The following is a 14,600-nucleotide window of genomic DNA, read 5'->3' as shown; positions in this document are numbered from 1 at the left end:
GTGGCGTCCGGAGTGGAGGTGGGGACAAAGGAAAAGTCCCGCCCCACCATCACCGCCACCGTCACCAAATTCCCAATTTTCATTTTTCTTCAAAAAAAAACCATACAGGATAATTCAAATTTTGTAATAATTATTTTAATTAATTAATTTATATAATTTTTTTTTTCTCTCCATTTTGTAGTTCATAAGGCCATTCACTGAACTGGAGGGAATGGTTGAGCGGTTAATTTAACTCTCTCTCTCTCTCTCTCTCTTTCTCTCTTTCTTTCTCTCTCTCTCTCTCTACAAGTGGTGGTAGCTTGACGAAGAAGGGTGCGCAGGTTAAGCGAATCTCTTCCTCCCTCCTCCCTTCGGTGGCGTGCGCAGGTTAAGGCCCGAGTTCATCGAAACGCCGACGACTTCCTGCTTCGATTGCGCGGTTGGGATTTCCATGGATCGGTGAGAGCTCGATGATCGATCCGTCCATGTCGAAGGTGAAGCATTTGCTGCGGAAGCTACACATCGGCGGCGGCGGCGGCGCTGGCGGCGGGCTGCTGCCGGAGCACCAAGGGCTGGGCGAGGCGCGGGCCCCCGGCGGCGGGATGAGCCCTAGCCTGGCCGTGGGGCCCGATCCGTCGCCGTCGCCGTCGCCGGGGGCGCGGGCGGTGGCGGGGATCGAGGTCGAATCGGGCGACGACGACGGGGGGAGCGGCGACTTCAATTTCCTGGAGGAGGAGTTCCAGGTGCAGCTGGCGCTGGCGATCAGCGCGTCGTCGGCCGATCACGTGGGGGTGCGCGAGGACCCCGAGGAGTCGGCGCAGATCGACGCCGCCAAGCGGATTAGCCTCGGCTGCCCCGCGGCCGACGCGGCGGAGCCCAACGCCCAAGTGGAGTTCCTCTCGCTTCGGTATTGGGTAATTCTTCTGATCCCTAGTCTTGTCGGTTTTTTTTTTTTTTTTTTTTTTCCGAATCTTCTGTGGCTTTTGAATCGCGTTGAATTGAGATTGGATCGGTTTGCGATTGCGTTATGCACTTTGTAATATGCATAGGCTGGTTACTGATCCGTCAAAATGGTCATTTGGAATTATGCTTCTGAGGTTCGAACGTTGGTCATCATCCTTTAGGTCACTAAGCGTGATTGACAGGCAACGCCGCTTGCCATCGGTCGGCTTCCATGGGGATTGCCTTTTAGAACCCTCCGGTCGAACAATTTTTGTCTTCATTGACTGCCAATCACCATTAAATAGAAAGTAGGCCATCCATGTGTGGAATGGAAAGTTCGTGTGATTAGATGGAGCAAAAGGGTCCTCGTGTGCTTGGTCTTGTAATTCCTCTATGATGTTTCTTAATGGATCTTGTGTCGTGAAGCTTTACCTATGAGCCCCGTCCCTGCTGTACCTTGGCTAAGTGTTGCTTATGCCATTCAGCCTAAAAATGCATCACAAAAATAAGAGCATTTGACTTTCTGTCTTATTTGTCTTTCACTAGCCTCATGTCTCGGTATAGGAACATGATTGTAGATATCAATGATTATATTTTTTGATCTCGCAGTTAGTTTTTGACTGTTTGTTATTTGCATTTACAGAATCAAATTTTCCCTTTAGTATTGCAATCTAATTTGAGTGCTGGTTACGTTTTGTCTCACATGCTTCATTCATTTTCCACATTGTAAACTTCGTAAAATGGCAAATCCTGATTTTGTGAACTTTAATAATAACCTAGTTGCTGTCCCTCATTCTTCGGCATCGTTTAGTAAATTCGGCAAACCTCCTAGAAAATTTTACTACGTAAGTGTCAGCTGAAAAGGGTGAAATCTGTCTGCGACTTTTGCCGCATTGTTGTGAAACTTTGAACACCTAGGTTTTTTGGTAATCAATTTTAACTCTCGTGAATTTTCATCGAATGCAGACTCATAATGTGGTCAATTACGATGAAAGTGTGATGGATGGATTTTATGACGTGTATGGCATCAAATCAGATGTAGCTGCACGAGGAAAGATGCCATTGTTTGTGGATCTTCAAGCTATATCTGTTAATGATGATGTTGACTACGAAGTGATAGTGGTGAACCGCATGGTTGATTTTGAGCTGCAAGAGCTTGAGAAATCGGCAGTTGCTCTATCTATGGAATGTCAAGCTTCTCAATGTGGTCCTTTTATGAGTGGCTTGATTCAGAAAGTTGCCGATATGGTTGCTGATAGAATGGGCGGTCCAGTTGGTGATGCCGATGAAATGGTGAAGAGGTGGAGCGCAAGAAGTTATGAGCTCCGCAGTTCAATCAAAACTGCTATTTTGCCACTTGGACTACTCAATGTTGGACTTTCACGGCACAGGGCCTTGCTTTTTAAGGTTCTACAGTTTTTCAACTATTCATGGCGTAAACTGATTGATAGATAGAAGGCTTTGTTTGTCACTTTTTGTTATTTTCACTACCCTCTTTTCAAGTGGACTCTCGCTAGATTGTGAAGTTTACAAGTTAGCCTACCTGTCTGTATTAAGTCCACTGCCAAATTTTACGTGATGCATTTTATATTTTGGATGCTAGGTTCTAGCAGATAGGCTTGATATTCCCTGTAAGCTGGTAAAAGGAAGCTACTACACTGGCACTGATGAAGGGGCTGTGAACCTGATTAAGATTGATACTGGAATTGGAAGGTGATGATCTGCTTTTGTAACATCTCTGATTATCTTAAACCAAACTTGTTGATAAAGCTGAAATTACTTTACAAGTTTTAGTCACTCTTCTATAGTAACCTTGAAACTGTTTTTTGGCCTCCTTAATTTTTATTCTTGCTGCTGATATGGTGAGTCCTGTTGATATTTCTTGGTAAGTTTTGTATGTCTGCATGCTTCAGGGGCAGGCTTCCATCGTTTTGGGAGTAGAGTTATCCACTTCTGTCGATAATTAATTTTCTGGGCACTTGAAGCACAGTGATGGTGCTTATTTCCTAGACTTGGTTACTTTCAATTATACCCATACTTGTGTGTACAAAAGCAACAAGAAGAACAACAACAAATCAAGCCTTATCTGCTAAGTACAGTCTGCTGTATGAATTCAATGACAGGAACTAATCTTTAATCCAATTCTCTGTAAGCTCTCAATTGGTGTATAAAATATCAACTGTAGTAGAATGGTGTGTACTGAGAAGTGACTGTTTCTCGGGTCATAGTGATGTTTCTGGTTTGAAATCTTTTAGTGGCTGGGACAAGTTTTCTTGTAATGCACACTGTCCTACACTCTTTCTTGTCTCAATTTCTGAATTGTTCTCTTCTACCACTCTATTGAAGTGATTGACCCTAATTTGATTAATGTGTTGAATAGGTGCGGTGAATACATAATTGACTTGATGGGTGCTCCAGGCACTCTAATTCCTGCTGAGGTACCTGCGAGTTGTCTACAGAGTTCCGACATTGATATATCACCTAATTTGCTTGATGCTACAATTCAAACACTGGCAGTGGGCCTGAACTTTGAGGGACCTTGCCATATTGGCCACTCGAATACAGGAGACACCTCTCGCACTGGCAATAGCGCAGAAGAGGATGAAAGGATCCTTTCTGAAAGAAATCAAACTGAAATATTTGAAAATGACTTTGGGAAGCTTCTTCCCTCCCTACGTAAATCACAGGAACATCCATCAAGTATAAGTGGAGAAGCAAGACAATCTCAGAAGGTCAAAGTGAAAAATGTGTCAAAGTTAGTCATCAGTGCTTCAAAAAATCCAGAATTTGCTCAGAAGCTCCATGCCGTTTTGGTTGAGAGTGGAGCCTCCCCTCCACCCGATTTATTTTCAGATGTTGATGGTCGTGAAGTTGACAAACAAAAAGCTCATGAAAGATGCTACCTGGCTGAAAGAAATGAAGAAAGTTCTTTGTCTGAGCTTTATCTGGAAAAGTTCTTGGCCGGTCATGGTCACTGGTCACCCTCAACTGTTGTTAGACCATTGGAAAGCTCTAGCTGTGCTGGTGAATCAAACCTGAATGCCATGGAATTGTCTGAAAAGGTTGTAAAGTTGGATAAGCATGCTGCGACTTCTGGCTACCCTTTGTGTTCTGAATCTTCTGATGCTACAAGTGAAGGATTTGTGCTTGTTAATAGTGGAATTAGTAATAAGATTCAGACTAGCCCTGCGATATCAGGTATGGCTCTCCTGTCTTTGTAATTGGGAATCACCTTCCATAAGGAATTGATCTAGGAGACCTTTCTGTTTCAGGTGATTTTTTTCAAAGCCAAGTTGGCCAGTGCACAACCAGTGGTAATAACTATGACAATGCAGGTGCTGCATCCTCTTTAAAATTGGAAGAAAGAACCAGAGCCAGCGGTGCACATGTAATATACTGTAATGGTCACAGTGAGACAATTAACCCAATGCTTGGTGGGGATGCAGAATGTGACATTAGATGGGAGGATCTTCAGATAGGGGAACGAATTGGCATTGGTAAGAACTTTTAGACTCTCTATGTCAGTCCTCCTGGGAGGATTGAAAATTCTTGGAGATTGTTTTTGAATGCTGTATGCCTTTACTGTACTTTGAAGATAATTGCGTTACAATAGATTGTCTATCTATTACATCTTGACCAATCACATTCATTCCAAGCTCAGCATTTATCAGCTATTAAGAGTCCTTATTTGGTATATTCATCAGACTGTTTCTCTGCTCTCTATATTTCCATTGGTGTGGAATTGGACTTTCTTGCGCACTTGTGGTTTTTCACTTCGTGGCCATATCTTCTCTCTCTTTGCTTGAGTATTGAGCGCTTCTATTTTATCGTAATGCTCTTTTCGTGATCCTTATTTGTTCTGTTTCCATGTATTGGCCTCTATAATTGATAGACTATGTGATGCATTTTGTTATCTGTGTGAAAAACCTTCAAAAGTTGGTCCATTTGACGATTTTCATATCTATGTTAGTGTAATATATCTTCTTGGCTAGAGTATGTAATGGCATCTTGTCCAAACTGAAATTAAGGAGAATATTACAAAGGTTTATTCAAGCTGATTGGATGAAAGGCATGTATCCATTTTGCATTTGATTGTATGCGTATACTGTCCTCCATTTTGCATTGATATGATGAAACAGACATCTTTGAGTATAATGCCACTTGTAGTTTTACACACTTCAAATTGCCAAACATCGCATTAAAGCTTACGGGAGATTTCTATCTTTTCGTAAGCTTAATTATACCTTGGTGTGCAGATAGATTAATTAATTATGAGCTGTAGTGGAAGATTTGGTATTCAGGCCACCTTTAAAAACTTATCGTTTCTGTCTCTTATGTTTTAGAAAGTTAGGGCAGTTCGCTTGAGTTGCTTGACTGCCTCTTAGGCTGGTGCCTATGATGTGTCATCTCTGCTTGTGCTCAGCCCTTTGGGAATCCCTTGGCTTTGGCTGCAGTCTTTATCTACCCTTTTGCTCTTTGCCAACTACTTGTCCTTAGACTCTAAAGTTCTTTGAGAGCACTTAGCCTGTGCCTTTGGTGGCATATCCGTAAAGTGAAGGGTGAGGTCCAAATTAGGAAAGGTTTACAGTAGATACCTAGGCTCCTAGAGACAAGGAAGAGCATATTGAGAGATGAAATGCTTTGGGGAGTTGAAATAACTGAGTAAAACCTTCTTCTAATGCAAACTAACAAGAGATGCATTGAGCTAGTGTCTGTTGATCATTGTCTCGGCATTCTCTGTTGGTTTTGAATTTTGGTTGCCTGGAATTTTCTCATGAAATTGTATGATATAGTGAGCACAAGGGCTTTCTATTTGGTTTTGTTGAATGTGTTTATTTGGGGTGCATATTCTTCCCATACTAACAATTGTTGAACTTGAACATAGAATTTTCTTAAAGAACAGTCATGTGCTTGTAGTAAATAACTAGACTTGTAATTGCCTATCTGTCATTCAATACTAGTAATGGGTTCTGTTCATGTTTTATCTTGCAGGATCATATGGGGAGGTCTATCGAGCGGAGTGGAATGGGACCGTAAGTTTCAGTTTTTCTCAGTCATGATTGTTCATCATTAGTTGATACGAGCCTCATGTTTAGTGAGATTTTTGGTGACTTATGTCATTTATAAATTAAAATCTTTTCAGTCGTGTGAAGCAAAAATCCTCACCAAATGCTTCCCAATCCCTTATGAAATTCTTGGCCTCTTGCTAATGAACTTCTTTTTCTAAGTATGACTTAGTTTTAGAGCCATGATTGCTTGTTTTTGTGGTCTGCATGTCAGTTTGGTGGCATGTTCTGTAATATGATGTTCTCAGCGTTGTATCCGATGACAGGAAGTTGCGGTAAAGAAGTTTTTGGACCAAGATTTTTCGGGGGAAGCATTGGCACAATTTAAATGTGAAGTAAGTTCAATTCCTTGAATTTCATTACCTTATTAATTCCTTCATGGGATGAAACTAATTGACTTTTATGCTTTCTTTCAAGGTTGAAATCATGTTAAGGTTGCGGCATCCCAATGTCGTCCTTTTCATGGGAGCAGTTACACGACCTCCTCATTTTTCTATATTGACAGAATTTCTCCCTAGGTTCTCCACTTCACAACTTTGTTCAATTAGTGATAGCTTTATACTACGAGTTTTAGTCTTCCTTCCAATGCTTAGACCTTCAATGACTGATTTCTTCAGGTGATAGTATGATCTTAAAATCTCTACGTTGATGTTGCGTGCTTACATTACAATTCTTTTGCTTAGGGGAAGTTTATACCGGTTATTGCATCGTCCCAATCCTCAACTTGATGAAAGGAGGCGAATGCGAATGGCTCTTGATGTGGTATGGGATTGTACTACTAACCTCCCTCCTAGCCTCTCCCTCTCCCCCATCTACTTATGATCTCTCAGTGCGTGGGAGTGTGAGCTCGTTCCAGTTACATGTGCATGGCATTGTGCATGTTTCCGATTATCTGCCACAAGTTTCTGCAGAGATACATTGTTATGTGAGATATTTGCTACATCCATGAGCTCCTCCTCACCTACCTTTCTGGGCCTTGTTTTCTCATTTCTGGCAGGCAAAAGGGATGAATTACTTGCACACAAGCCACCCGACTATTGTGCATCGAGATCTAAAATCTCCAAATCTCCTTGTTGATAAGAACTGGGCTGTTAAGGTTTACATTAACAATGATTGGACACTTCTTTCCCGCTTTGGCACTCTATCTTAAATTTAGAAGCAATCTTTAAGATTCATCATTTTGCCTTTCCAGGTTTGTGATTTTGGCTTGTCACGGATGAAGCATCACACGTTTTTGTCCTCAAAGTCTACTGCTGGAACGGTAATTTCAACGCTGATATTTATTTAGGCGTATTGCTGTATTTTTGAATGCCCCCTAGTGATGAAATGAAATCATGAGAACCATTTGTGCTATCCCAATGATGGAGCCTTCTTTTGTTACAGCCGGAGTGGATGGCACCGGAAGTTCTAAGGAATGAACCAGCCAACGAGAAGTAAGTGTAAAAAATGTATCGTATTCCATTTTTATAATTTTTTTAATTCACTCCTGGATTTGTTGCGTGAACATATTCATATTTTTTGCAGATGTGATGTTTATAGTTTTGGTGTGATACTATGGGAGTTGGCAACCTTGTCTATACCATGGAAGGGGTTGAATTCAATGCAAGTTGTTGGAGCTGTTGGTTTCCAGAACAGGCGTCTTGAAATCCCAGAGGAGGTTGACCCCACTGTTGCACAGATAATACAAGAATGTTGGCTAACGTAAGTCTTAAGCCTAAAATTTCTGCATTGTATCAGGTCGACTATAATGTCTTGAGCCTTACGCAATATGAAGATGGGGATTACTTGATTGAGAATGGTTCTTTACATTTCCCACACAAGATCTGATATGAGTATGCATATCTGCTTTTTAGTTGTGTTGTTCTTACTTTTACCAATCTTTTGAATGAGAAAGTCGTTTATCCGGTAACTGGAAGTCTTTGTGCTGTGACTCCTAATCGATCTTTGCTGCTTTTACTCAACAATTGACTAGAAGTTGTCTCTTGCAGGGAGCCACATTTGCGGCCTTCTTTTACTCAGCTTATACTTCGTCTAAGACGTCTCCAACGGTTGCTTGCTGACAGAAAGAATTCTACCAGTTAGCATTGCTGGGGGTTGCTGTTCCTGTAATTCTCCTAGTCAGACAGATGCTTGATCCTCGGCTCGAAGAGCTGGAGGTTGCAATTTTCGTTCGGCAAAAGAAACTGTAGAGAGAGAAAATACTTTTTATTTGTGAGGGGTGCTGGCTCAGTCAAAGTGGGGGCACGAGCACTCTTCATTCAGCAGCACAAGGTGGACATCCTCTTCAATGAAGCAGGCTGCAAAAGTGCAGTGGAGGATTCCCATTTGGAATGTGCTTTTGTTTTATTACTACAACATGCAACTGTCAATTCTCATGTAAGAAAAGTGTAAGAATCAAGAACAATGCAAAAAGAAAAAAGAAAAAAGAAACCGAAAAACAAAAAATAAAAGGTAATTAAAGTCATGTAACTCGCAGAGATCTTACTTGTGAAGTGTAAACAGTCGATCTCTGCAGGGTATTGTGAAAATTGAATGGGAAAGAAAAAAGGGATGTTTGTTTAGATGCTCTTGTCTTTACATTTAAGGAAGTCTGGTCTGATTGGGATCTTGAATGAACGATAATTCGAAGTCATTTTGACGTCGCAAGATAAAAAGTACAGTTGCTTCAGCATGACACTTGAGATAAACATTGATAATCGTTCATTTGCTCTATTGATAGGAAGAACCGTAATGGTTCTTTGAAATCTGAATTTCTAGTAAAGGAAAATATAAAGGAGGAAACATGTAAGATAAGAAAACCTTCCTTATAATAGGAAGAAAGAACTTATAAAATCCCTAATAGAACTCGACTCCTAATTGACAGAATCTCGTCCAATCTAACTTTACTGATGCAACAATGCGTCAATACTCGAATGATGCACGCGTCATTCTCACTCGAATTGGAGAGAACTCGTTATGAGGCTGGAGAGACTAGAATTTGCCAATTGCTGCCCAAATTCATAGTCATGCCAGTGAAGTATAATACCTCAAGGTTTCGGCCTTCTTGGCGCACCCGAGTTTAGTAGGCTCAGGCTTTCGCTTCTGACCCGAGGAATGCTCGACCTTCCAGTCATCAAGCGGGGCATGAAGAGTCATTATGTTTCTCGTTTCTGGCAAATGCCGCTTTAAGGATCGCTACTCCGAACCAGGCTTAGTAAAGACGGATTGTCAGAATCGTTCATCTAATTCAACTCTTGCTGGTACTGCTTAGCGCACTTTCTCGCATTTTCTTTTGCCGGGAACTTTTCTATTAAAGTTATGGGAAAACGACCAGAAAGCTTCCTTTCAATGTGGATCATTCTCCCCTACATCATCCGCCATGCCTATTAGCTTGCCCTTCTTCTCATCCACGTTTGGACCACCCCAAATCGATGGTTTCTTTGAGCTTGTCCCCCGTTACCCAACACGGCTTCACGAATCATCTCATCGGGGACCACGACGATTTCCTCCCTTTTTTCGTCAACAGGACCTTCATCATCAAAACTAATTTCCCCCAACTTTATATCCAGCCTCTGGCCTCATCTTTTCCTTCACCATCAGATGTCGCTCCCGCTGCTTCATCCTCATTCCTGGAGAGTCTTCACGATCTGGCTCACAAGTTTCTTCATCAATCCTGAGTCCTCGAACTCTCCTATTTCTGTGATCACCATCCTGTTTTCCTGTGCCTCTCCAGCTCCAAGACTCTGGTTTTCTGTGCTTTGCACGCTAGGACCAGGAGTGCCAGTGGCACGGAGAGCAATCGCTTTGGGACCAAGATTGACTGATGTCCCAGATCTCTCTAGGATTCTATTAACATCTGTTAGGAATGACTCGAGTTTTCAGCACTGTCCATCTCAACAGCAAGAGTCTGCTCCACTGGCGGCAGCCTAGATTCACCAGAGGCTTCAGTAGTAGCCAACTGGGAGCAGGTAGGGTCCGTACAGTACGACCAGTCCCAGAGTGGGGAGAGTCAATTCGATTCAGAATCTGAAGAGTCTCAGTGGATGAGTAAATAATTTTAGGTTTGCGTCGTGTTCCAGAGTAGAGGCTGGCCTCAATGAAAGAACAGAAAGAGTAACCTGTGGAAGTATACATAATTGAAATCCTGCTTCAAATTGGAATGGCAAGCCTTTTAACTAAGAAACATACGAAACTCAACATCCTACTTATGATAGGAAAAGAAAATTCAACAAATTCGTAAAAGTATACAAATCTAAATGCACATGGAACTCTTGTCCAATTAAAGCTCTTCTTGAATTGATACAACAGTCCATCTTATCACGTTTGAAATCACATTACTCCCTCCATTCATCACAGCTTCCAATCTTTAGCGGTACCTACATGCCATGACCAGCAAATCACCTAGACCATTCCACCTTCGGAGTTGGCTTTTCTCTTTTAGGAGAAAAATTAGGAATCAAAGATTGTAGTACTTGATAGCTTTTTCTCTTTTTGTGAAGGCTTTTGCCCTGTGTATGTACCAAAACAAGAAAACATGGAGAAACAGAGTCGAGTAACAAGTCAAAAGAGAAGATGAATTGTCTCTTTGTTCACTGAGCATAAACAATTGTCCCTTTCACATAGGAAACTATGTACAAGGCCTTCAATGGTGGACTCGAGAGCTGAAAGGGTTGACCTAGCGTGCAATGATCTTTCTCTCGAAGGTCCACACCATATCATTCAAGTTGCTAGTGCCTAGTCATCAAGGAAAACTATGTACACAACTAACCTAAGGCAAATTGTTGGCGAATAACTACGCCATTACAAAATTGACAATTGCACCCCACCAGGGTGCTCGAGCTATGAAATTCTCTATAACGGGTTTAATTACTAGAATCCAGCTTTGTCTTTTTGTTTTTACCTTCTTTTATCTGTGAGATTCTTCCACCATGCTGCAATTTGACGCCCAGAGCAACAAAAGCATTTTTCCTTCTAATAAGTTCCTTTCTTTTCCTCATTTGCTCAGATCACTGAGTAGCACTGTAGTTCCCATAATCAAATGACAAAGTGGAATCTGCTCCTAAACTTAAAAACTGTCTCCAACCCACAGAAAACTTGACCTATATGTATCTGCTGAAATGAGGCTGTTCATGCGAGACTATCTTTTGATGGCACTATCCAGTAGTGCAATATGATAAATCACTAGAACTTTCAGTCTTCGACTTCAGTATTGAAAACAAAACTCGGAAACACAGTGGTGACATCCCTGGAAAATGAAATTTTGAATAAGCAGTTAGGTCCATACTCCCAAACTCTGATGGTCGATTAGAAATTTTGAAAAGGTTGCCAAAAAAGAAGGAACGACAATGAAGAGTGTGGAAACAGAGACATGCAAAACAAGGACAGAAAGAATAAAGACGTACTTTAAGTATGGAAGAGTCATATTCTTCAGAAGAGTCGGATTTCGTAGCACGAAAGCCTTCCATTCATCTTTGCTGATCCTCCCATCCCTGTCAGCATCTGCATCAGCAAATGTCTGCAAAAGTAATGTGCCTTCTGTGAGGATGAGGTTGTTATCAAAGGTGAGAAGAAAATGAGAAGGAATACAATGCATTTCTTTTGGTGGGGTCTGTATTACTTTGTCGATAATAGCCTCAAGGAGATCCTCGGACAGACTCGTGTCTGATTCCATCAAAATTGCAATAACCATTTGCTTAACCTGAAACCAATGGAAGGTTAATGAGCCTATTGCCTATAATGTCTGGTAAATCAGCAACCAGGATGAATAAAATAGTCACCTCTTCTCGCTCAATGTACCCTGTTTGTCTGAGATCATACAACCTAAATGCAACTGCAAAGAATAGATATATTACCATCAACACAAAGTAACTCTGCTGCAACAATACTAGTAAACCACATAATGAATCCTTACAGTCTATTTTGTCTTCCACTGGAGCATAGGGATGAAAGACATTGAGTGCATGGACAAACTCTTCAAATTCAATGACTCCATTTTTCTTTTCATCAAAAACATCAAAGACCTAGAAAAGAAATAAAACACAAAACACTCATCAACAAAGAGACAGAGGACGGCCGAGAAAGGATTAGCACTGCCACCCATATCACTTTTGGTCCAGGAAAGCTTTACACTGACACTTGACAAATCACTGAAAGTATCAATGCACAAGAAAACCTAAATTAAATCTTCATAGTGTCAAGGAGTAATGTTCAACCATCCAGGAACTAACCCCATTGATGTATATCAAAGACCAATCAGCTCGGAGCAGTTATCGTAAAACATGAGAGAAAAGATGGCTAAGAGTTGTTGAGATTATTCACCCGGTCGAGGAAAAGGTTCTCCCCTGACGGAGTCTGGAACAGTGCCAACTGAAGCTCCTCCTGTGCCCAACAGACGTTTAACAATTAAGGGTTGGTAACTGGATATCGTTCTTACAACAAGAAGAAATGCGCGCAATTGGTTGGTACAAATCATTGCATGCGGAATTGGAAAAGGTCACAACCATGCAGAGATATGAGCAGGAATACTGAGCCCCTTGCAGCTAATTAGTATAAAACAAGCATATGGCGTCATATTCTTTGACGCTCTTTTTAGGTAGACCACAGTAACTGTGCCGAATGTTACAAACTTACAACAAAGAGATCTGATTGTGAGCAAACTACACGAACAGAACAGGAATTATAAGCCTTTAACTTCAGAATATGAGTAAATGATCATAATCTTTAGTCCCCAGGCAATTCATGCCATATGTATGGATTGGTCAATCTAGCTAAAGGAAATCCAAAACTTCCCTCCAAAGGGCTCAGTAAATAGAACGGGAGAAAAAAGCCGATGAAATTAACGACTGGACACGTATGGTAAGTATCGAATGACGCGCTGCGATTTACCTTGTGGATTAGACCATCATCAATGATCGAATTGCTCAGTTTCTTGTACAGCTCGTGTAACGCTTCCACTTCGTTCACGGTGACTGCAAAGTAAGAAAACATAACCATCAAATTTCCGTTTTTCTGGGTAGAGCAACTGCAAACGATGGGTACCAGATTTTCAAGAATTGGATGCGCACGCAGAGGCGAGAACTCGCACGCACAAACATTTCAAATTAACTGAGCACTCTTGCAAACCCACACTTTTCCCCAGGTCCATGGATAAGAAAATTCTTTCCAAACACGTTGCACAGGGCATAATTAAAGGAGCACTCCAAAAAAAGAAAAAAAAATCGCCAGAAGCAGACAGACATACAAAGAAACAGGAAGACGGAACAGACATTTTGTCTCATCTGCGAGGCGAACCAGTTCTCTGAAACCGTAGGGAAGCCTCCTGTCGCGCGGCCGGGGTCGGCACTCGAAGCAATCGACCAATGTGAATATAAAAATCTCGAAAATCGCCACGAACGGTATGAAGGCCGCGCAGATCCGCTCGCCTATTGTCAGGGAGCTGCATCTCTGCAACCAAAAAAAAAAAAAAGCAAATGATGAGCGAGCGAGCGACGAGTCAACGACGTCCGCGACCGATCTCGCGAGCGGCAGCGACGGCGCGTGCGAAATCGGTCCGACGATCGGAGGCCTAAAACTAGAGAAAAATCTCAGAGCCGGCGCACGCGAAAAAAACGCGTCGGAAAAACGCGTTTCCGAGGATAACAGCGTCGCCGGACGAGCTCCGGCGGGCGGGAAAATCGCGAATGAATCTCGAGCTCGTCGGCTTACCGAGGAAATGTTGCTCCTCATCGGCGCCTGGCGGAGCTCGCGGAAGCCGGAGGCGCGTCCCGTTTCTGCGAGCTATCTCATCTCGCGCGGAGAGAGCGGAAGAGGCGGAGGTCTCGGAGGATCTTCTTCTTCTTCTTCTTATGCTTCTTCTTCCGCCGCCGCAGCCGCCGCCGGAGGAGAAGAAGCGGGGTCTCCCGGCTCGCATTCGCCGGCCGATGACGACGGTTCGGGCGAGTCAGAGACGGCGACTCGTTTGGGCCGACCCGTCCCTCGCGCTTTATTTATGCGGAGACGGTACGCGCGCGCGCCTCGTCACGTGTTGCGTGTGCTCAATCGCCCCCCCCCCCCACCCCCAAAACGACCTGCGTTTCGTCTCGTTCTGCCTTTCGGATTGGCATCGCTCGAGGGAGTGGGTCGCCACGTGGGCCTCGCGGCGGAGCCTCGGCACCACAGCCGATTCCGTTTCCGGAATCCGTCCGTTTGTCAGCCCGGGTGGTTGGTGACGTTAATGAACGTCCACTCAGGAGCGCCCACGTGGCGGTCGGGAAAGCGAAAGGGATCATGCGGCGCCCCCCCCTTTCTTCAGTTGATGTCCACGTCGTGTTTTGATGGTCCGCCTGAGGAAGGCCATATGCAACTTATGGAAGGAGACGACTTGCCCGAGTTGGATTGTCTAGAAAAACCAATCGAGCGTTGGCGTGTGGCGTGTTTAATTGATTGATTAAAACTCGATTTGAGAAGACCAAAAGGGAAAGGGATACAATTTGCATTTTCGCGATAATTGTCCACTTCGTAACACGAATCTCAATTATCCAGTTCTACCCTCGCCATTACCATGCTTGCTTATAATAAGCACTTTTTTCATCTTGGATATAAAACTCTTGTGGTGACATCTAAAATGGTTGATAAGAAAGGTCAATTTCAAGATGA

General features: G+C 42.8%; 2 protein-coding genes across 5 annotated transcripts; one reads left to right on the top strand and one right to left on the bottom strand.

Annotated features, from left to right (window-relative positions):
• Positions 1-207: 207 nt before the first annotated feature.
• LOC104436295 (probable serine/threonine-protein kinase SIS8) lies at positions 208-8,548 on the top strand. 2 transcript variants are annotated; one of them, XM_039310060.1, is made up of 14 exons: positions 208-893; positions 1,888-2,328; positions 2,525-2,634; positions 3,302-4,119; positions 4,257-4,418; positions 5,914-5,954; positions 6,254-6,322; positions 6,405-6,505; positions 6,671-6,749; positions 6,985-7,083; positions 7,180-7,248; positions 7,371-7,420; positions 7,512-7,688; positions 7,976-8,548. In XM_039310060.1, exons 1-14 carry the CDS (start codon positions 450-452, stop codon positions 8,067-8,069), a joined length of 2,754 nt encoding a protein of 917 aa, XP_039165994.1. In that variant the 5' UTR covers positions 208-449; the 3' UTR covers positions 8,070-8,548. The 2 variants fall into 2 exon arrangements, with proteins under 2 accessions (XP_039165994.1, XP_010047331.1); XM_010049029.3 differs by having other exon boundaries at positions 4,194-4,418.
• Positions 8,549-8,699: 151 nt separating this feature from the next.
• On the bottom strand, positions 8,700-13,940 carry LOC104436294 (calcineurin B-like protein 9). 3 transcript variants are annotated; one of them, XR_005549780.1, is made up of 10 exons: positions 13,671-13,940; positions 13,232-13,409; positions 12,852-12,934; positions 12,285-12,344; positions 11,878-11,986; positions 11,744-11,796; positions 11,584-11,664; positions 11,369-11,481; positions 10,867-11,211; positions 8,700-10,084 (listed from the first exon to the last, which is right to left on the bottom strand). XR_005549780.1 is itself a non-coding variant. In XM_010049026.3 (9 exons), the coding sequence occupies exons 1-9, from the start codon at positions 13,689-13,691 to the stop codon at positions 11,157-11,159; spliced, it is 753 nt and encodes a 250-aa protein (XP_010047328.2). In that variant the 5' UTR covers positions 13,692-13,940; the 3' UTR covers positions 10,520-11,156. The 3 variants fall into 3 exon arrangements, 2 of the variants coding, with proteins under 2 accessions (XP_010047328.2, XP_010047329.2); XM_010049026.3 differs by lacking the exon at positions 8,700-10,084 and having other exon boundaries at positions 10,520-11,211; XM_010049027.3 differs by lacking the exons at positions 8,700-10,084; positions 13,671-13,940 and having other exon boundaries at positions 10,520-11,211; positions 13,207-13,394.
• Positions 13,941-14,600: the final 660 nt, after the last annotated feature.

This window comes from Eucalyptus grandis, chromosome 3 (genome assembly GCF_016545825.1).
Source record: "Eucalyptus grandis isolate ANBG69807.140 chromosome 3, ASM1654582v1, whole genome shotgun sequence".
Classification (NCBI taxonomy): domain Eukaryota; kingdom Viridiplantae; phylum Streptophyta; class Magnoliopsida; order Myrtales; family Myrtaceae; genus Eucalyptus; species Eucalyptus grandis.
This window is presented reverse-complemented; position numbering and strand designations above follow the sequence as displayed.

Coding starts and splice junctions, on each gene's coding strand:
- LOC104436295 (XM_010049029.3), top strand. CDS start 450: ATGATCGATCCGTCCATGTCGAAGGTGAAGCATTTGCTGCGGAAGCTA. Junction 2,635..3,301: donor ATTGATACTGGAATTGGAAG/GTGATGATCTGC, acceptor TGTGTTGAATAG/GTGCGGTGAATACATAATTG. Junction 6,323..6,404: donor TGGCACAATTTAAATGTGAA/GTAAGTTCAATT, acceptor CTTTCTTTCAAG/GTTGAAATCATGTTAAGGTT.
- LOC104436294 (XM_010049026.3), bottom strand. CDS start 13,691: ATGAGGAGCAACATTTCCTCG. Junction 12,935..13,231: donor CCTCGCAGATGAGACAAAAT/GTCTGTTCCGTC, acceptor CTTACTTTGCAG/TCACCGTGAACGAAGTGGAA. Junction 11,665..11,743: donor GGTACATTGAGCGAGAAGAG/GTGACTATTTTA, acceptor CATTGGTTTCAG/GTTAAGCAAATGGTTATTGC.